Source organism: Pecten maximus, chromosome 4 (genome assembly GCF_902652985.1).
Source record: "Pecten maximus chromosome 4, xPecMax1.1, whole genome shotgun sequence".
In the NCBI taxonomy this organism is placed as follows: Eukaryota; Metazoa; Mollusca; class Bivalvia; order Pectinida; family Pectinidae; genus Pecten; species Pecten maximus.
The window spans coordinates 30,145,360-30,167,532 of NC_047018.1; the positions used below are offsets into that span (position 1 = coordinate 30,145,360).

A 22,173-nucleotide genomic window follows, 5' to 3' on the forward strand; every position below is an offset into this window, starting at 1 on the left:
ATTAAGTGATATTTTCGTTTTATTATATTTTACCATTGAAATATAGAAAATTATTCATTCTATAAAAGTTATATTTTTCACCAATGACAAATATCACTTTCTCTGGTCTGATTATTGTTCATTAGTGAAAAATATCACTTTTTTTCTGATTTGACCAATCAGAATAATGCCTGCAAACGACAATGGTATGTTTTGCTAGAAAAATCTAATAAACAGAATATCTAACAATATCTTTAGTAATACCAAATATATTTCACTCGTGTGGCTAATATTTTGATATTTTTCACGAGTGCTCTCACGCGTGAAGAGTGAAAAGTACCAAAATGTTAGACCCACTCGTGTAATATATATTTGGTATAACTGAAGACCCTGTTAGATATCCTCTAGTTTCTATCTATTTATAGATAATTACAGGTATTGTAAATTGTTATTCGCTTATGTGTCTTTCGTTCACTGATTAATTTGTAAAGGTCAGACAAAAGATAAAAACTCTTCAGTACTTGTATGTACCGGAAACTACAGACCTTATATCAATATAGCACACGCTGTGGGGGACCACCTGGACACACCTAATCACTGCTGTTGGCTACTCAAACTCTAATCATCAAATTTGTTTATCGATAAAATTTCGTTAGATCTCCTATATATAGATACATTACAATTTCCTTACAGATTTAAAAACTTGTTTAGATTTGTTTGGGGCTTATTTATGCAACACTTGTAACTCTCTTTAAATGATAACAGGTGTTATGACGTTTGTCAGAAATCTATATCCATTTATAACTGTCGGTCGTACTAAATTTCAATAGACTATCTGATATATAGAGAATTTAAATGTGACCTTTTGTATGCAATATTATGAATTGCAATTCCCAGCATTTGTCAAAATTTATTTCGAATTTCACACACGTATTAAGTCTCTTATTCAAGTCTGATTCACCGGTTCTGTGAACTGTATATTTGAAATGGTCTATTACCAATGATGTTGACTCATCATAGCATTATCATTGAGGTTATGATTGAGCACTTGGATGCTAGAGGGAAGGAAGGACACTCCGTTCTATTTTCGTAAATCAGACATAAGATGAATGATGAATGGGTTAAAAAGTTGACAAGATGTGGTTTAATGAATTGATTATTAATTCAATAAAATTATCGGAAAGTCATCTTCTAATTTGACTTCAACATTATCTGACAGATATATGCAACCATCCAATCCTCTTTTTCTATATTTGGCCATTTGCATTGAGCATATCAGAACAATGTCTGTAGACCCGGATGTATGTGGCTGTACTGTCAAACTCCTGAAAGTTACAGATTTTAGCGATTTAAACCTGAAAACGACAAGCGAGGTACAAGCATTAAAATAGCGAGAATACAGTAAAAACATTGTTATAGTATTCTTTCTGTATATCTCTCTATAAACTATTAATGTAAATAAAACTTGATACAAATCACACTTAAATGTAAATAAACCACAAAAAGAAACGAGACCAATGGATGAAACATTGATATAAGTAGATATATAATCGGTGAAGACCTCCCGGAGTTTAAATCATATCTATCTGCATGCGTCATACGAATATATTAGATTGATATGAAAGTTACACCTGTCCTCTATAAGTAATTCTTATACAAATTTAGAAGGTCAATATTTAAAGCTTCGTGTAAACATATTTACCTTTTAACTTCAGGTATACGTGATAGAAGAAGGTCTGTAAGCACGAGCAGTTACAATCGCAAGTTGTTCTCTAAACTATCATAATGATGATTTAAATAGCTGGCTTTTGGTTCCAGGTTCTCAAAACGGACCCCTGCAGCGTAGATAAGCCCTTGGACCAGTCAAACACTAGCACAAAGAGATGTCCAAGGGGTACTCAACGTGTCCTTGAGTATTGAGGATGTGACAAATTGACAAGTTTTGAGATTATGCCTCCCTGTATTCTGAAATACTATCTGGTAATCATATTTTGTTCAGTTGTCATAAAAGTGGTCATAAAACCTCACATTACGGTAAGACGAGAGAAAAATACATACGGCTTCAATACATCAACCCAAATCAAAGTGACTCCTTGTCATCTACATGTATATTGTTAAATAGCACATCATACATATGTTACTCTTGGTGAAACAAAATGTATGATTAGTAAGAAACATTGACGAATACACTGGTAACTTATTTACTATATGAAAATTAGTAAAGATTCTAATAAAACCGAACATTATGTTATGGCCGGTTATATTTGCGGGTCTAAATTTTTGCGATGTCTAAAATGGAGAAATTAAAGATGAATATGCAGTTTAAAATTCTCTGATCTGGACATACCAGAAAATCAAATTTTCACTAATGTTGAACCGTTACATACATGTACATGTATATATTTATATATTGGTGTTCAGTAAAAAACAAAAAAAAAAAAAAACGACAAAAATTTTACGCTATAAATTTGCTCTTCGTTAAATTGTAAACATTAATGTACTGCCTTACCTGAAATGATTTGATCAAGGATACATAAGTGAATAGCACATTTCATTTGATGAATTTTAGGATGACATATACATTTTTTTTAATTTCATAACTATTGCGAAACAAGTTATACAAACTTATATTAATCACGTTGGTGGGCACGGGTGGAAGCGCGCCTAGGTGAAATAGTTAAATTAATTTACCATCATACAGTTTTTTCGTCCATATGGGATTCGTCAGTGATGCTAAGGGCTAAAATCATGACCATTCAGAAGTGTTTAAGTATATGGTCTGGCCATAAAGGACAATATTTAACACTGATCTGCCGTCAATGTTTATAAGGGGTCATAATTGGTGTTTTACTCGCCACCAACTCAAGAAGTATCCGAATAACGTTTAAAAAAAAAAGCAACAGAATATCCACAAAACAACAAAACATTTAGATGCAACCAGATGAAAACCAGATTAAACAAGGGTAAAGCATCGATTTGTTTGAAAACCCCTGGGAAGGAACAAGAACAAGCATTCAAGGTGTTGCTACAGTAATGCATGTGCCCTACCGGCACAAGGAAATTGAATATTTCTAAATCAAATCATGGTATCGACAATAACTATTTCCCAAAGGTCTTCAGCAACCTGCACCTGTTACTTTCTCCGTCAATTGTTGACATCCGTCACATACATCCCAATAATAGGAACAAACATTTAAATATCGAATTAACTGGGACATGTTAACACCTTAGGTAAGGACAGAAGTGATGTTACACTCCAGAAATGAAAAATTAACTATTCGGAAATGGAAATCATCATGTTGATCAGACAGATTAGTTAAAAGCTGTCCCTGCTGGTTACGATATAAGATGGATGTAACCGGCGGATGTCAAATAGTCTTATGTTGTGTTGATTTTTATAGGGTTCATCTGATCGAAGCTTTTGTTATTCAAAGATAAGGCATCGCCAATACTCCTTCAGGTGAGAATGATTGAATTTACATGGTATCCGTTATTGCCTTTACAAGATATCTGTTATCTGTTCTGATAAGCTCTTCATTTTTATCAGTCTAGTATGAAAAAAAAATTACTACAAAGGGGCGCAGTTTGTTCCCATGGGTATGGCAATATTCAAAATACCAAACAAATAACAAACAGCCCGGTTATACAAAAGTAGCATTACGACAAAAAAGAGACCTGGTTGTTCTTGTTTTATATATTAATAATTAATTATTATAAATATTATGTATAATCAAATGTATATAATTAAATACAAATAATTCATATATATAGTATAATTAAATCTTATTTCAAACGGTATGTAAAGGAGAAAGACAACTGTTGTAAAACATTCACTTGTGACTTTGTGACAACGTCCAGATTATATACTTTGTACTTAAGGTGGTTTTTATAACGAAATATTGGAAATTATTAAATATTGAATTATAGGTCTTATGCACCTTCCTTCCCACATGTTGACATTTCTGTAGACCTACGACCTATGGTTCCTAGATATAACCGATCAGGAAATAGAGCGAAGTTACTTAAATATGAAACTCTGTAAAAGTAAAGGTAAGACTAACCAGCTGTTAAACACGGTATACTATATAAGAGAAATCATTCCTATTTATATAGAGATGTATAAAGTAAAATAATTATTTAAGCATATGACATAATGAAGATCAATCGTAATTAGGACTACTGTTTACTGAAATTCCCAATATAAAGCAGTGATATACAACGTAATTTCCTGGTTCTGTATGGACACGTTTTGTGTTTATTTAAGAAACACAATCTACTTTATTATGTATTGTCGATAATAACGTGTTATTGTTGGCACCGTTGTATCTAAATTTATCGTATAAATCTCATTCCTTACCTCAGCCAATCAAATTACTTCCTTGTTTACTTCCTTACGTGTACATGTATATCTTTAACATCTAAAGGTGTGTTATGTAGAGTTTATAGTGAAATGCATGTCTCCTAGTTTACTTGCAGAATCCACATTCATTGTACTGCAGTAGTCAGCTAGTGGTTGTTCCAGATTTAATAGATCTTTCATTAATGAATTAAATTCTTTTGTTTTCGAGTGGTTTAATGTATGTTTCGATTATTAGTTGAGTTCTTCATGGAGCAGTAATAATTCTGAAATGCAAATCAAACTATAAAAAAAATAATTCCAAATCGATAAAACGATGACAAAAATTGAAAATTTAAAAAAAATTGCATGGAGACACTTAAAATACGAAAGTCAAATTATCAATTATTAAACTGAGAATTAGTGTATTGACAGAGGAAATACTAGGCATACAAACAAACATCGTACACGTTGGACTAGATGTTGTATATTTAGTCCTATCTTCCCCAATGAGACCATAATGTTGACCACAGGCTTTCCTATCAGTATGCATCTCGAAACCTTGTGTTTTTAGGTTTTCTTTCAGCAGACGACAACTGTCACGGAAATCGTGATAATGGGAGCATTTCCTTGAACTTTGAATCAAATTGGGCATATAAATAACTGTTAGGAAACAGGTATGCTACTGTCTAGAAATGGGCAAGTAACGATTAGGAAATTGAAATTATCACGCTTAGCACACGACTTAGTAGAGCGTTGTCTATGGATAGAGAAAGAATACCACATCAGAAACATTGTGTTGATCTTATATTTACTTACGTATCAGAAACATTGTGTTGATCTTATATTTACTTACGTATCAGAAACATTGTGTTGATCTTATATTTACTTACGTATCAGAAACATTGTGTTGATCTTATATTTACTTACGTATCAGAAACATTGTGTTAATCTTATATTTACTTACGTACCATTTGTAAGTGTGATGTAACTTATTACCTTACAGTATATCGATGAAGAAGTAGCAGAGACCTTGTAAAGTCCTTCAATATCACCTATTGGTATACTGACTATCTGGTATCTTTAAATAACAAAAACAGGTACTTGATCGAATATACCCTGTACAACTTGAAATCAAAAACACTACAGATTCATTAACATCAGCCGCTTACTTCCATCTCTACTTATAACGTAGTCACCAGGGACAGCTCACAACGAAGCTGATTGATAACCGTTATGATTTATAATTGTTAATTATCCATGCATCTCTGTTTCCCCTATCTACGGTGTTTACATGTCCCTGTTGATTCGATACTCAAGGACTTGTTCCGATCACAACGATTTCCGTGACAGATGTCAACTACTTACGGAAAAATAGCAACACAAGGTTTCGAGAGATGGAGGTTGATGAAGACAATGGGAAATGTTATGGTCGACGTACATCATGATCTCATTTGGAATATTCTATGTCCTTGTATGATATGAAGTTCGACGTGTCCTATGCCTGTTGATATGCCTAACGGTTCCGTTGTCACCAACCCAGTTCTCATTTTGAGAAAGTGATCCCCGGAAGACCTAGTCATATTCTCCTTAAACCTTTTTAAAGAGGAAAACTTGGTTTAAGAACTTTTGTTTGATTATGAATGCCTTACCTACTGACAATTTTAAACTAGTGGATTTCCTTAAGCTAAATAAATTGATGAAACTGGGGCTGAGCTATCATCTTTAAAACATTGGGAATGGTTTTAGACAGTGCTTTATTATCATGGCGTGTATACAACTATATAATGTGTATGCAATACAATACTTTTAGACGTTACGTTTCCTTCTTATATCACGCAGATACATATTCCTTTTATGTAATTCTTTTTTTTTCTTTTGTGTTTTTTTTTCTTTTGTTTTTTTCTTTCATCACATGTTATTAATTAAAGGGACTATATGGTTAGAAAACACTATGAGAAATGGATATAAAACGTTATATTTTCTATATGTATGTTACAAAACTAACACTTTCTCTTAATTACAAAAATTAAAAGTCACTGCAACCATTTACGATATATATCTAAAAAATAAAAAAGGTAAACATTTCGGTCTCGAACTAATTCATAAATTACCGCTCGTAGCCTGAAAATGCGCATGCGCATAAACCGAGAAAAAAACAAAATGGCGGACGCAAACCAGAAAAAACGACGAGGTCCTAAAAGTTACTTGACGGAAAGTGCAAGAAAACGAAGGAAAAAAGAATCAGAACAGAGAAGAGGAGAGGCGAGAATCTACATAAGCAAAGAGATAGATAGATGGCGAAAGGTAAAGGAAGATCTCGCACTGGAGACTGATTCTACTTTAGCGAAGCTGCTTCTTGACAGGTAAGCTTAACGCTACGGTATCATGTTAGATATATAACTACTGTATATATAATAGATAAACGTATCCAATATTGCCATTGATAGTCCGGTATCCACCGTTTAAGCATGATTATGTTATTGAACTTCTCTACTGAAAGTGTCATCTGGTAATGGTTAAATAGTAATTGTATATAAATTTACAATAGTGACACAACGTGTTTGTTGTTGAACGCAAAGTGGGGCCCAATTGGGGGTATTCGTTCTTAGGAAAATTGATGTGGTGAATAAATACAAGGGCTATTCGATATTATATGGCGGTACTGGTGATATGAAAATAAACGACAGTGATTATAAACATCACATTTATAATAAACAGTGCAACGTATGTTTATAAAAAATATAAAATGCATATGAAATTCATTAGACGGCAGATCTAGATTTTCATACATGTATATATCATTTATGTATTGTAGTACATATACATTAATGATTATCATATATGGCAGCAAAAGTCCTTATTATTACCGTTTCATATACAACACAGTAAAGTACAATTAAATGTCATTTTAAAAAAAAAACATCAGTATTGTTTTATATTCAAATAATGAATGGTATTGAAAATGTCAATTTCAGTTATGAATTTAAGAAAATATCAGATAAATCCACCACTTCAACCGGCCACATCCATATGCATTCCACACCTGCAAGAAGATATATACCTCCACGAGAGTATTCAGAAAGTGAAGTCACTATAAGGTATGTTTATATGATTAAGTTTGAGGCAGTTGGAAATGTGGTGTAGCATGGTATGTATAATGACCATTATAATTACCGATCACACATACAGATACATAACTTCTATTCTAAATTTAGGACTGGCATTATCAATCATTTACTGTCAATGAAGCACATTAAGAATAAAATGTATAGTGTTGGTGGGCAAACAATTGCAAGATAAACAACATCAACGATTTATACAGTTTGTGTTGATTTGATTTCTTTTGTTTTGTTTTCCAACTGTTGGTAATTCTATGACTAAAAAGTTTGTTCTGTATGTTTATGTGTGTTATTTATGTTTTTTTAAATGAATATTTTAGGTGGATGACTATCTGTTTGGTCTTTGAAGCTGTATATATATATGCACACATGTATTTATATAATGATTCCAGCATGTTTCTTTTATATATATGTTGCTAGATAATGGATATGTTATCATGTAATTAAGTGAAGATTTATATACATGATGTGTATATAGGTTCTCTTTTTATTTAGTGGTCGAGAAATGTCAGGAGTGTTTGTGCAAGAATGTTGGAAAGACATGTCATTGCCTGGACCATCCGCAAGTGATTTTCAGTAAGTACAGTATGTACATGTACCAGTATGTATTTGCATTGCTCATTTGTAATTCGGAGTACGAGGAAATTCTATAATATTGATCTATAAGTCAAAATGATCTCAATGCATATGTTCAGCTCAACAAACCTCCATCTTTGCATTCAAGAAAAATGATCTGCGTCTTTTCCGAGAATATTTTAGTGTTTCACAAGAGAATTATCTTTTAGATAGTCAAACCTCTGTCGTCTGTGAATAATGAATCTGCTACATGTATGTATGTGTGTGTATGTTTGAGTAATGAATCTGCTACATGTATGTATGTGTGTGTATGTGTGAGTAATGAATCTGCTATGTATGTGTGTGTATGTTTGAGTAATGAATCTACTATGTATTTGTGTGTATGTGTGAATAATGAATCTGCTACATGTATGTGTGTGTATGTGTGAGTAATGAATCTGCTATGTATGTGTGTGTATGTGTGAGTAATGAATCTGCTATGTATGTGTGTGTATGTGTGAATAATGAATCTGCTACATGTATGTATGTGTGTGTATGTGTATGTGTGAGTAATGAATCTGCTATGTATGTGTGTGTATGTTTGAGTACTGAATCTGCTATGTATGTGTGTGTATGTGTGAGTAATGAATCTGCTATGTACATATGTATTTTCTTCTGTGTTATGTATTACATAGATAAACAAATTACATTGGAAAAATGCTTTGAAAAAGTAATCAAACTGAATATAAATATAAATACTACAGTTATATTTCTTCTTCAGACATTTCAAACATGATTGAAATAAATGATTTTTCTGAACTGCAGTGTCCAGAATCGTAGGTAGAAGTAATATTTTTAGAAAGAACGATCAATACTACAATAAACAATTAATGTCATTTATTATATCTATTTTGAAGGAATCAACATATTCAGAAGGCCGATATCACTACCAAAGAGGCGAGCAGCTTCATGAATCCTTTTGAGTAAGTTTCATTGATGTATATTACTGTGGGGTTAAGGGCTGTGGTGGCTGAGTGGTTAAGGTGTCCTGACACTTTATTACTAGCCCTCCATCTCTGGGTTGCGAGTACGAAACCTACGTGGGGCAGCTGCCAGGTACTGACCGTGGGCTAGTGGTTTTTATCCGAGTACTCAGGCTTTTCTACACCTCAAAACGTGGCACGGCCTTAAATGACCCTGGCTGTTCATAGGACATTAAACAAAACAATCCAATCCTGTGGAGTTAGACCATCACATCCCAGAGTTGAACTAAACATTTTTTTGCTTTCTTGTTTTTCTACTTTTTTTTTCATTTTTTGAATGTATCGTAGGTTTTCAGCTACTTATGAATGAAGACTGAGTATCACAAATTAGTTAAGTCAAGTATGCAATATTAGTTTTATTTTTCCAATATTCAAAATTATACCAATTTATGTATTTTAATTATTTATAGACAAACATTTTTGAGACAAGCTATGCTGTTCTACAATAGCTCCTGTTATGATTTGTTTTCTGTTTTTTATATTTTTGTTTTCTCCTTTTATCAGCTTAACAATAGATGTCACTGAAAATGTCGACGAGGATGACCAAACCACTGATGATGAGGATTATGAACCAAGTTTCGACATCACTCTCAGGTACAGAACAATTCAAAATTCAAAATGGTCTGTATCCGAGATATGGATGACCTAGCTCAAAAATTTTATTCCTGGCTGTAATTTGGTGTTTTTTGACTGATTTACCTTAACTTGGCAAAGATGTCCAGTTCACAGAAATCAACACTCCAGTATAAAGTCTAGGTCAAGGTCACAGAGTCCAAAGTCGATGTCAAACTTTGATCCTTTTCACTGATGAATATTTATTAATGACACTTTGAAGCAGTGTTTGTCAAAATTAAGCAATGATTCTACTGACTAAAGGTCAAGGTCACTGGAATTTGGTATGTTTGTAAATGTCAATCATAAAACCTATATGGTCAATTTGGAGGATATATTACCACAAGACATTCCGGATTCTTGATGAAGTGTCACAGTTCCGGTTATATTTTTAAATGTCAGATATTTATTTCTCCCTCAATTGTTTTTAGCTCACCTGCCCGAAGGGCAAGTGAGCTTATGCCGTGGCGCGGCGTCCGTCGTCCGTCCGTCCGGCCGTCCGTCCGGCGTCAACTTTCCATTCAAACAACTTCTTCTCAATAACCAAAAGGCCCAGAGACCTAATATTGGGCCTGTAGCATGCTGGGGTGAAGGGCTACCAAGTTTGTTCAAATGAATAACGTTGACCTTCATTCAAGGTCACAGGGGTCAAAAAGGCTAAAATCTTTAAACAACTTCTTCTCAATAACCAAGAGTCCCAGGGAGGTGATATTGGGTCTGTAGCATGCTGGGGTGAAGGGCTACCAAGTTTGTTCAAATGAATGACCTTTACCTTCATTCAAGGTCACATGGGTCAAGTATGCTTAAATCTTTAAATGACTTTTAGTGAAAAGCCAAAGTGCAGAGAGACATTATTATATTGGTCCTGTAGCATGCTTTCAAATAACTGCAGGATCCATATATGAAAAGATCACTGCATTGCAGGTGAGCGATTTGGGCCCATTGTTATTAGCTCACCTGCCCGAAGGGCTACAAAGTTTGTTCAAATAAATTACCTTGGCCTTCATTCAAGGTCACATGGGTCAAATAGGCTATAATCTTCAAATGACTTCTTCTCAATAACCAAGAGGCCCAGGGACTTGATATTGGGCCTGTAGCATGCTGGGGTGAAGGGCTTCCAATTTTGTTCAAATAAATATTTATCTTTTATTTGTTTAATGCTGTGTAGGAATGTTAGACAAAGGATTGCAGACCATTGAAGCAATGGATTCATGATTGGGCCCAGCCCCTTTGACCCTTCAGGGTCAGACTCACCATTTATGCAAAATCTGTTCCCCTGTTTCTGACCAAATTGGGTTCAAATCCATTCATAACTTGATGACTAGTAGCGATTCAAAGGAATTACCTCTATTTCCCCCACTGGGCCCCGCCCTTTTGGCCCCTTTAGGGTCAGAGTCACCATTTATGCAAAATCTGTTCCCATTCTGCCAAGGATGTTTCTGGCCAAATTTGGTCAAAATCCAATAAGAACTTTTTGACTAGTAGCGATTTGAAGCAAATGTTGACGGACGGACGGACGACGGACGCTGCGCCATTGGCATAAGCTCACCGGACCTTCGGTCCAGGTGAGCTAAAAACAGAGTTGAAATGTACTAGTATTTATCATTTGAAAAGACAATGTTTACGTTCATAATAATCTTCGAACAGAAATTATTTTTTCTTATATTTGTCTTACAGAAGTACAGCAGAACTTGAAAACTATCACCAGTTGATATTAATGTATGCAGCCAAAAGGTTTGCTTACACTCCGCCTGTTTACAAGGCACGCACCATTTTGGCAGCTCTTGACTACAACTTCCACATCGATAGAGAAACGAAGACAAATGCAGATGGCTCAGTAAGGTAAGGATTGCGATATTGCCAGTTCTGGTAGTTCCTGTTATATATTTATTTGTACATGGCATAATGGCTGAAGACACTGATATTTTGAATATCGTACTTGTTATTTTGGTCTGTTACTTCCTTTATACTCAATGTTTACATGGTTTATATATTTGTTTCTGTGTGTTCGGATGAACTGATTGCATGACTTTTAGGATTTTCTTTTGTTTAAAGGTACCACAGAACTTACAACAAGAAAAGTGGAAGGTGGTCCGCTGTGCCCTACAAAGTGAAGAAGAAATACAGCTACATCAGTGACCTGATTTCTGCTGTAGTTGAAAAGAGGCTACTTGATAGAGAAGGAATGCATAAAAGCAAGACGTTATCGCCCTCAGATCCCAGACACATTTCCAGCGTTTTAGCCCCCCCTGCCTCCACCTCCTACTGCCACATTAGTAGAAGAAAAAAGGTCAAGACTTAAGTGATTCTAGTGTCACAAATAGGACTCAACAATCTGCTGGCTACTCCTCCTTAACCACTTAGGAGATTTCAACAAAACTTGCTACAAGGCTACTGTCATTATTCTATGAATAACCTCATTGGGGAAGTGGGGATGTTGTTAGGTGTTGGCCCACAACAGCTACATTTGTAGCTATTATTTGTAGTATATGCCATATAAGATTTGGGTTTCACATGTGTTTTATGTTTCAAAATTCATGTGCAAAACTAATCTACTACTTGTCGGATGGAAAATGTATGTCTATGAAAAGTATTGTGTATGTACCAATTATTGTGTCACAAGTTTGGCTTGTTCACACATTTTGTATGTATGGTGTGATATTCACAGGTATGATGTATATGTGACAAGTTTGTTAAGTATAATGTATGCGTCACAAATTTGCTAAGTAAAGTGTATGTGTCACAACTTTGCTAGGTATGGTGTATGTGACACAACTTTGCTAAGTTTAATGTATGTGTCACAGGCTGGCTAAATATGATGTATGTGTCACAACTTTGCTAAGTATGGTGTATGTGTCACAACTTTGCTAAGTATGGTGTATGTGTCACAGGCTGGCTAAATATGATGTATGTGTCACAAGTTTGGAATGTGTCTTTAGTATGGTCTGTGTATGTGAACATTACAGTGTTCGGGGATGATCATCTGTATTCATAGCCTTTTTTGTAGTGAATTCGTCTACAGATTTTATTTGGTGCTAACAATAAAAATATGACACAAGTTCTTGGATGCTCGTTGTTTTATTTGGCACTGACACAAATTTTCAGTAACCACATTATTTAAATTACAAGATTTCTTACAATCTTCCCATGCATTATAATTCAACATTCCTTATCTACACATACATATGTAAAGTATTTTAAAATCATCATCATCATAACAGTTTTAAAATCATCATCATCATAACAGATACATTAGTGAATATCACCACTTCAAAACATGATTATACAAACTTATCTATGACACATCATCATCATTATACAAACTTATCTATGACACATCATCATCATCATTAAACATCCATGGACATTGGTACATAAGTGAACATATTTCAACAATTCATCATTTACATCATACTTATCATTGGACAAATACCTTATATAACACATATATGATATCAATTAAGCAATCCTGAATGCCTTGAAACCAGTGTACTGTCCAAATTTATCAGGGAACCCGTCTCTAATTTTCCAAACCGCACGGCTTGGGATGACCCGTCTGTCACCAGTACCAAGACGACCAACTTGCCACAATATATATTGTCTGTAGGCAGCATGCCTGTTGGCTTTCTTCCAGTCCTCCTCATTTGGCAAAGCAAACATGTCTTGCCTGTAAAGGCGTGCTAGGGCCAAGACAGCTTCGTCCAAAATAAGAACTTTGAAATCCTGATGGGGAAAAGATGGAAAATGTGTGTAAATTTCTAAAACAAACTTATTAAAAAACTTTACATTTCTGTAATTAAGCTGCAATAATTCAACAACAATGATAACATAAAAAACAGAAGTGTATTTTTATGAGATAATTCTAGCTACACATGTATTGCTTATTATGTTAAACAATTTAAGACAATCTTACCGGAAGCAAAGTTATACAATTTGGTAGATCTTTCTTGCAGCAGAGCTTCTCTGGTTGTGTAGGCATTTCTCTGCAGTTACCACAAACACCAATCTGGACTGTACATGTTTCCATCTGGTCTGGGATGGTAACCTCCACTGTTTCCACTACTGTCTTTGACCAAGTCAAAAATCAAAGAAGGAAACTGCTGTGCTGTCTGATGCAAAATATACTTAGTCTCTTCATGTGACATTTCATCAATTCTTGTCTGGAATAGATACATAAATAATCTTTTTAAATGACACTTCTGTAAGAGATTTGGGTTATATAGTTACATTTGGATACTAAATAATTGGATAATGTAATTGGATATTTTTACAGTACAGTGTACAGGATCCAGAAAATTAAAAAAGAATATATTGAAATTATTACTGAATAATGATATGATCACACAGGACAGATAAAATAAATGAAAAAGTGTTATATATGTATTCAATACCCAGAAATGTAAAATCGCTGTAAAAGCAAAGTTTAGAACAGCTAAATGTTGTTTCTAATAATAATGGTTTGATATGGTTGGTGAATTAAATGATTAGTAAACATTAATTACTTTCAATATTTATCTTCTGGCTTGCAAGCTGGTTGCTGCATTTTCTGCCCTGTCACTTTCCTGGCCCTGACGTCTTCCACAGGCTCCTCTTCCACCAACTCTTCTCCCTCGTGCTGTGCCGGTTCTAGATCTATCAGAGCTACGACCTATGCCTTGTCCCCTAGCACGTGAACGGCCTCGCCCTCTTCCCCTAGCTCTGACAGGACTGTCTAAACTTGAACTTGTTCCTTGCGAAGCTGGTGATGGAGTCTATGACACAACATAATATATAATTAGCCAGCATATATATATATATATATAGTGTTGATGTCCCAAGCGATTGAAATTTTCTATAACTATCAAAGGAAGAAGGAACATAAAAGTAGAAACATAGCGGACCTACTCATTACTTCTGGCATTTATTCTGCACAATTAAACTTTTCACAATGACATACATGTAGCCTAACACTGGTGTGTCGTATGTCACACGTACATGTGTAGTACTCTTTATTACTTGCATGTATTCATACCAAAATGATTAACGCAGACTTTATTGTAAACATTAAATATGATTGTATACAAAGAAAGTATCAATACCTGTGCATTTCTGAAAAGAAAACAGTCACAAACAAGCTAAAATCTTATTGAATTACTGAATACATCTAGTTTCTGTTCCGATTGTAATTACCCTTTTTGGGGCCCCACTAGTTGAACGGCAGTGATAGATATATATATTTATCGCACGACAAAGCCCAAATAACACAAATTACCCAGCTCAATTTTTGAAACTTATATATTATAACAATATAGAATCATTATTTGCGAACATAAATTAGCAGAAAGGCGCAAAGTATGTGTTATACCGAAGACATGTGCGTTTGTTTACACTTACCTCGTAATCCATTTTTTCTTTGCGACGGATGTAAATAACTGCGTCACGTGACAAGCCATGTGACCTTTTCGGCTTTCTCCGTAAGCAACCGAGCGTGATATTGTTTACAATGTAAACAATGTTCCGACCCCGAAAATATGTACAAAAACACCCAACTTGACGGTGTAGCCGCTTGTATCGCTTAATTATGGGTATATCTTATTATTCAAAGGCCGAATTCTTCAATTCCTGAGGTTGATATCTAAGGTAATAGTCCCTTTAACACTGGCCCTGCTTGGCGGGTCTACCTGCGAATCCAAGTGTTCCCAGAATTTACATCCATATCCACTACCGAACTAACCGTTAGTAAAAAGAAACCCAAATTATATATGGCGCGGACTCTTATTTTGTCCTAATCTATATTTTCATTATTCTTACACTTGTAATTTTCTTTCACTGATGAAATTTCGATAATTACTTAATTTCTGAAATCCCATCCCTAAGTCTACCTAGTGTCCTATCTTTATCTATGGGACAACATTTCCTCGTTCTCAACGTGTGTTTGTGTATGAATTACGATTGTATTGTACATGTATACATTTATGAGATTTAAAAAAAAAACACAATTTTACTAATTAAAATCGATCAGATTGCTGTGCGCCGTTTTAGGACCATATCATGTGTAAATGGCTGTGTCTACATCCCTTAGTTTCGATTTCTTTGTGTTCACGAGAAATACAGACCTACTTCCTCGTACCAAATACATACATGTGTATTTATATTGATATTAATTACTCTTAGTCCTTATTTGGCGTAAATTAATTTTCGTTTCATTATATTTTTTTGAAGTATAACTTAATATTCGTACTATTCAGATTAATCATAATTGTCATTTAGGGACAAACTGATGTCGCCAATAGATTCAACCACATTACACAGCGGAAATAGCAAGTATACTGAGGTTAGTACAGGGTATTTTTAGACTCAAGTCTAAAAATAAAAAGCTCTGTATAGCCAAAAATATCATAACTTAATTTATATTTGGACTGATATTAAAGATCTGATATAAAATATACACATAACTTCCTTATATATGATACAGCGTTTTTATAACACACGTGCTGATTACCTAGCATGTATAATGTATGTATATGTTAATTAGCTTGGCGATGACGGACAGGTCTACGATCGATTTATTATGTAACCAATAACTTCACGGAACTTTTGAACTGGGTCCTAGTTTCCGGTATGATGACACAACACACTGTACAGTAAACACTACAATTTAACTAAAATTTGTAACCCTTTGAAAACTCTCTGCATCGTATTTCAGGAAATTCGTTTATTCTGATTTCAAGATTTCCTTTTATTTTTTTTCAGTAGCTCGATTCTGAAATAAATTAATATTTTTATTATCATTTCATAATATTCAGTTTGAAACTGTATTATATAAAATTAATGCACATGTAATTCTAATATCCAATATTCCTTCAAGAAGGAAAACACAGAATCTTAAAAAGAGACGTTTCGGCCTGGTGTTTTCTGTGTTTATCGTGGTGAGGGCAATCCATTTGAAACAGGTGTTATTTTTAACCATATGACATCAATCTTTTTCTGCCATTAAAGTACATGTATGAATTTGAATTTTACTAAAAATATGCCACTGCTACTGTGCATAATTTTATCGTGATCAATTTACTTTCAAATATAATACCGATACACGAGTCACGTGTACTCTACAGGATGTAAAACAAAACTTTACAAAGTCGTGTCTTGATTCCCCAGACATATAGCTCTAATCTTTCATTAAAACATGTTCAGTTTATGTTTATGGACAATAGAGCTTTACCTGATAAATACAATATTTCCCTTTCTATTTATGATGTGTATCTGGGTCATGACTGCAGGGGTCGTCCAGTACAATGTACGCTGATACCTTATATTAGACTATTGATCTCAAGTAGTATCATAATTATGTATGTTAAATCATTTTAGTTTATTTATGTATCTATTTATTTTATTTATATATTTATTCATTTATGTAAATGAATGAATGAATTTATTTATTTAATAACATTTATTTATCTCTCAAATCGTTAATTCCTTCATAACTAGATTCCCAATACTGTACCATGAACTCTCACTTTTGTACTTCTATCCCAGTAATCACGTCTATTGGCTTGGTAAGCCTGCCCATAGCAGATCTAGATACCTACCATCAGTCCCACTCTCGATGTAATGGTCGGGTATCTATACTAAAATCTAGATTTATCACCGACACGACTGACACCATCGATATCCCCCACGAACACACGGGTTATCACCTATGAAATATTACATAAACAAATAAAGACCATAAGCCCAAACTAAATAGCTCCTGTTGAGATAGGTGGTCATAAATCCAGGTTTGATACAAAATGTTCACTGTTATTTCTTCATTGGAACTCATAGTATTGTCATGGACGCCATGAACTTAAAATTCACACTAGGAAACTTCCGGTTGATCGATTCCGAATTCACGACCTTGACATGTTATTTCCGGTTCATCGCTGTGTACGGCTTATTTTTGTTTTTTGTTTTTTTGTTTACATGAGATTGATATAATCGAAAAATTGTTTTGAAACAATAGATGTCGATAAAATGCTGTAAACTGTCATGCATGTGTTTGTCTCGCTGTTCAAGTACATTTTTTATGACATCTCTGTCTTGTACACGAGCTAGGTGACCACAGCTAGTTTGCTGTTAAGAAACACTAGAAATTGATAATGAAGACATAATATGTGTTGAAAAGGTCATTTATTAATGACAAATCAATTTCAGATATAAAGATATACCCCCAAGTTATAAATTAGAGAAATTATGACTATAACAGCAAAGATGGGGTAAAAAATAGGCATGACATAATACCCAAACAGTACATCCATAATATATTTAAATCAATATAAAGATTATATAACCTCAAGATACCATTTTCAACATGATGAAAAGTTGGTATATGCATATTAGCAAGTATAAGGAGTCTAAAATTGACAGTTCAATACATGTTACACTGGGAGGGCATAAGGGTGGGAAATCAAAAGTGTTAAAAAACTTCCATCAGTGGAGATAAACTTTTACACTTGATTTTCCCAATGGAGGTGACGCTACTGAGGGTCAATCTCCTCTGTGATAGGTCCGGTGGCTGGGCTACGTGGCTGCTGATTGGCTGACCAATCACACGCTTCTATCCCTTAAGCCAAAATGACCAGAGGTCAGTCAAGTCCTGGGAATTTTCCATCACGTGGCCCAGACATGGACCTCCTTCTTGACCCCTCAATGTTAGCCCATTTACATAAAAACCAGAACAATGGGAGATGCGAGTGGTGCCAATGCCCCTCTCAACATATAATAAACAAACAATTACAGACTGACATAAATGTATTTATTTATACAGATATAAATAAATGTTATTTATGACATCTCTGTCTTGTACACGAGCTAGGTGACCACAGCTAGTTTGCTGTTAAGAAACACTAGAAATTGATAATGAAGACATAATATGTGTTGAAAAGGTCATTTATTAATGACAAATCAATTTCAGATATAAAGATATACCCCCAAGTTATAAATTAGAGAAATTATGACTATAACAGCAAAGATGGGGTAAAAAATAGGCACTGATGACCTAGTCCAGATATTGTATAGAATGAATATATCTAGGGCAAGGTCATCGCCCCATCCAAGGTCACCAAGCTCGAGTAAGTGAGATAGTTGATATTTTCCTGATACCGATGATAGGAAATAGGTTATCAAATGACCAGAAGAATTAATGGATATATTTTTGATAAGCTCAAATGATTTGAACCCCATGATATAATATGACCGAATGTACACAGGCAGAAACAGTTCGTGCACTGTGACATGATCACATGAGTTACATAAAACAACATGATACAGGTCGCTCTGTCAGATAACATAAAGCTTTCGTAAATAACACAAACTGATGTGGACTGAACTGACCTTCCTCAAACTAATATAAGTAACCGCGGAGCTTGCCAAGTTAATAATAAATTTAAACAACAATGTTATAACTAGAGGAAGCAGGCAGTACTGACCTTCCAATTATAACAAAATATTAAAATAATGTATACAAGATATTGAAAATTTCAATAACAAGAACCGTTACAACTCTAGGAAGCAGGCAGTACTGACCTTCCAAAAACCAAGTGGCAAATAATAGACATAAAAACTGCAAATATAAATTGACCAACAATGTTACAACTTAAGGAAGCAGGCAGTACTGACCTTCCCATCATAACAAAGTAACAATATATACACATAATAATGAAAACACAAAATTCTCAAAACAATGTTACAACTTGAGAATAACACAGTACCAATATATACACATAATAATGAAAACATAAAATTCTCAAAACAATGTTACAACTAGAGGAAGCAGGCAGTACTGACCTTCCCACCATAACAAAGTATCAATATATACACATAATAATGAAACATAAAATTCTCAAAACAATGTTACAACTAGAGGAAGCAGGCAGTTCTGACCTTCCCATCATAACAGAGTATCAATATATACACCTAATAATGAAAACATAAAATTCTCAAAAAAAAAAATGTTACAACTAGAGGAAGCAGGCAGTTCTGACCTTCCCATCATAACAAAGTATCAATATATACACATAATAATGAAAACAGAATTCTCAAAAAAAATGTTACAACTTGAGGAAGCAGGCAGTACTGACCTTCCAACTCGTTCAATTCTAATGACAAGATGCAGACCAATGGACAGATGAATTCATGTTCAGAAAAATAACTATAACCTGATCTTTTATCCGTATTACTTGAATATACTGATACGAATATACGAGCGAACTGCATCAGACTTCCAACGACCATACTTCTGCAAAATAGATTGCGGAACACCTAGCTGTGTAGCCGTAGTGGCAGCTCCGATTCTGAAGGAATGACCTTTATATACTTTTGTGTCAAGTTTTAAAAATTTCAAAACTGATTGAAGAGATTTGCAAAAGAAGGAATATGTAACAGGGGCACCATCAGCAAATTGAAATAATGGACCTGTGCTATGTTTGGTTGATTCAAGGTATTTGCGTAATGCTGATACTGGGCAGTAAGTCTTGTCTGCTTTAACAGGGATTTCCAGCGTTACAGGGTGATTGTCACAATGTTTGAAATTTGTGATTTTGACAGTCATACCTTTAAGTAGGGAAGTATGGTTGTCATACAAAAACGTTATATCACTTGTCTGTAAAATAGTAGACACCGAGTTATTATGGTTCAGGGTAATTTCGCCAATGCGCAAAAATGCGTGAAAAGCCAAAAGAAACATAGCTCTGCAAAGACAAGCCTTAAAGTGCGGGAAAATTGTTTTACCAGTAGCATTGATTATATTTTCCAAAATATCTAAAGTGATTGGAAGTCGACAATCTGAAGAGCACCTACTGTTTTGGACACCTTTTAGCAATTTTTTTATATAAAATAGGTCAGTGGGATCTTCCATGTTTTCCATCTTGTGTATGAAACTGATAGCTGACATGTATGAATAAATAGTGGCCGAACTTAGATTCTTTGCGAACAGGTGTACAATAAATTTTGCCAACACATTCTGTGGAATAGGAAAAACAACCGGTGTTGAAAAGTTTGACCTATGAAAATCCATGAATGAAGATAACACGCGCTTATAACCAGATCTGGTGGATGGTGCTAGGGAGGCTGCCAAAAGCTGAGATGTTAAAGAGTCGTAAGAAGAGGAGGTATCGAGACCGGGTGCGGATCGAGCCACGGTGCGATTTTGTGCGCCTCCTGAAATTGGAAACGAGACAATTTGTCAGCCACCACATTAGTGTAACCCGGGATATGTTTAGCACGAAAATGTATGTTAAACTTTAATGTGGATAACACCAGTCGCCGGACCAGTTTCATCAAAATGGCATCCTTAGATGATAATTTGTTGATGATATCTACTACTGCTTGGTTATCACAAAGAAACAGAATCCTATGATTTGCTAACTTTTGACCAAACATCTCCAAAGCAATCACAATTGGAAAGAGTTCTTTCACTGTTATGTGTGTAACCCTCAATTCATCTGTCCATTGCCCTGTAAACCAACTGGCACCAAGAACAGCCGCATAACCACCATGTACCCCAGCTGCATCAGAATACATTTTGATTGTATCTGACGATATCCATTTGTCAAATAAGAAAAAAGCCTTCCCATTGAAATATTCCAAAAACAAAGACCAAGCCTGTAGGTCAGCTCGAGCCTCCTTATTAAGCCTAATAAAATGATGAGCGAGTTTAACGCCCTTAGTTAGGTCAATAAGACGTCTTAAAAAGGCTCGACCGGGGACGATAATCACACAGCAGAAATTCAGGAAACCAATAATTTGTTGTAAATGCTTTAGTTGTATACGCCTTTTGTTTTTAAAGGAGTCTATCAGACTATGGGCCTTAAGGAGTTTTTCCTCTGGGAGACTAGCTGTCATAGATTTAGAATCTAACTGTATGCCATAAATGACTATTACTGTAGAAGGCCAGTGGGTTTTATCCTGTTTTATCGGAATACCCAGGAATTCTGTGGTTTTCAGAAATATCTCTAAGTCAGACCTGCATTTTGAGGAAGAGGGAGGACCTGCAAAGAAGAAGTCGTCTAACAGGTGTGACATGAAGGCTTTGTGCTTGTTAGTCATGTACCATTGGAGAGCGCAACTCAGTTTTTCAAAGAGTTGGCATGATGATGAACACCCCATGGGTAGGCACTTATCAAAATAATACTTGTTATCCCACATAAAACCCACATATTTGTATTGTGACGGATGGATGGGAAGAAGCCTAAATGCATCCTCAATGTCAGCTTTTGCCATTAGGCAGCCTTTGCCAAACCTCTGTACTAAGGCAATAGCATGCTCAACAGTTTCATATTGAACAGCAGAAAATTCTGTGGGAATTAAATTATTGACTGAATTACCATCTGGATATGACAGATTATGTATTAATCTAAATTTTCCCAGTTCTTTCTTAGGAATTAAACCTAAAGGAGAAATAATCATGTTATCGAAGGGTAAAGATTCATACGGACCTGCTATTCGACCTTTTAGGCGTTCCTTTTCTATTTTTTCCAAAACTCTTACAGGGTTATCGACAGCTGATTTA

The 22,173-nt window shown here is 34.7% G+C and overlaps 3 protein-coding genes across 3 annotated transcripts; 1 reads left to right on the forward strand and 2 right to left on the reverse strand.

Moving 5' to 3' along the window:
* Positions 1-6,253: 6,253 nt before the first annotated feature.
* On the forward strand, positions 6,254-12,706 carry LOC117325791. The gene is made up of 7 exons (XM_033882250.1): positions 6,254-6,681; positions 7,294-7,416; positions 7,933-8,013; positions 8,910-8,975; positions 9,540-9,629; positions 11,325-11,489; positions 11,703-12,706. The coding sequence occupies exons 1-7, from the start codon at positions 6,446-6,448 to the stop codon at positions 11,947-11,949; spliced, it is 1,008 nt and encodes a 335-aa protein (XP_033738141.1). The 5' UTR covers positions 6,254-6,445; the 3' UTR covers positions 11,950-12,706.
* Positions 12,707-12,724: 18 nt separating this feature from the next.
* LOC117326492 lies at positions 12,725-15,032 on the reverse strand. The gene is given in 5 exon segments (XM_033883243.1): positions 12,725-13,370; positions 13,561-13,645; positions 13,647-13,807; positions 14,171-14,398; positions 15,021-15,032. Coding segments are annotated over 5 exon segments (750 nt in total). The 3' UTR covers positions 12,725-13,106.
* Positions 15,033-20,750: 5,718 nt separating this feature from the next.
* Positions 20,751-21,884, reverse strand: LOC117326493. The gene has a single exon (XM_033883244.1). The coding sequence runs from the start codon at positions 21,882-21,884 to the stop codon at positions 20,751-20,753; it is 1,134 nt and encodes a 377-aa protein (XP_033739135.1).
* Positions 21,885-22,173: the final 289 nt, after the last annotated feature.

Bases quoted from the DNA above. Each gene is read 5' to 3' on its own strand.
- LOC117326493 (XM_033883244.1), bottom strand. From the start codon at position 21,884: ATGGCAAAAGCTGACATTGAGGATGCATTTAGGCTTCTTCCCATCCAT.
- LOC117325791 (XM_033882250.1), top strand. From the start codon at position 6,446: ATGCGCATGCGCATAAACCGAGAAAAAAACAAAATGGCGGACGCAAAC. The intron at 7,417-7,932 runs GTATGTTTATAT...CTTTTTATTTAG, and splicing joins GAAAGTGAAGTCACTATAAG to TGGTCGAGAAATGTCAGGAG. The intron at 9,630-11,324 runs GTACAGAACAAT...TTTGTCTTACAG, and splicing joins AGTTTCGACATCACTCTCAG to AAGTACAGCAGAACTTGAAA.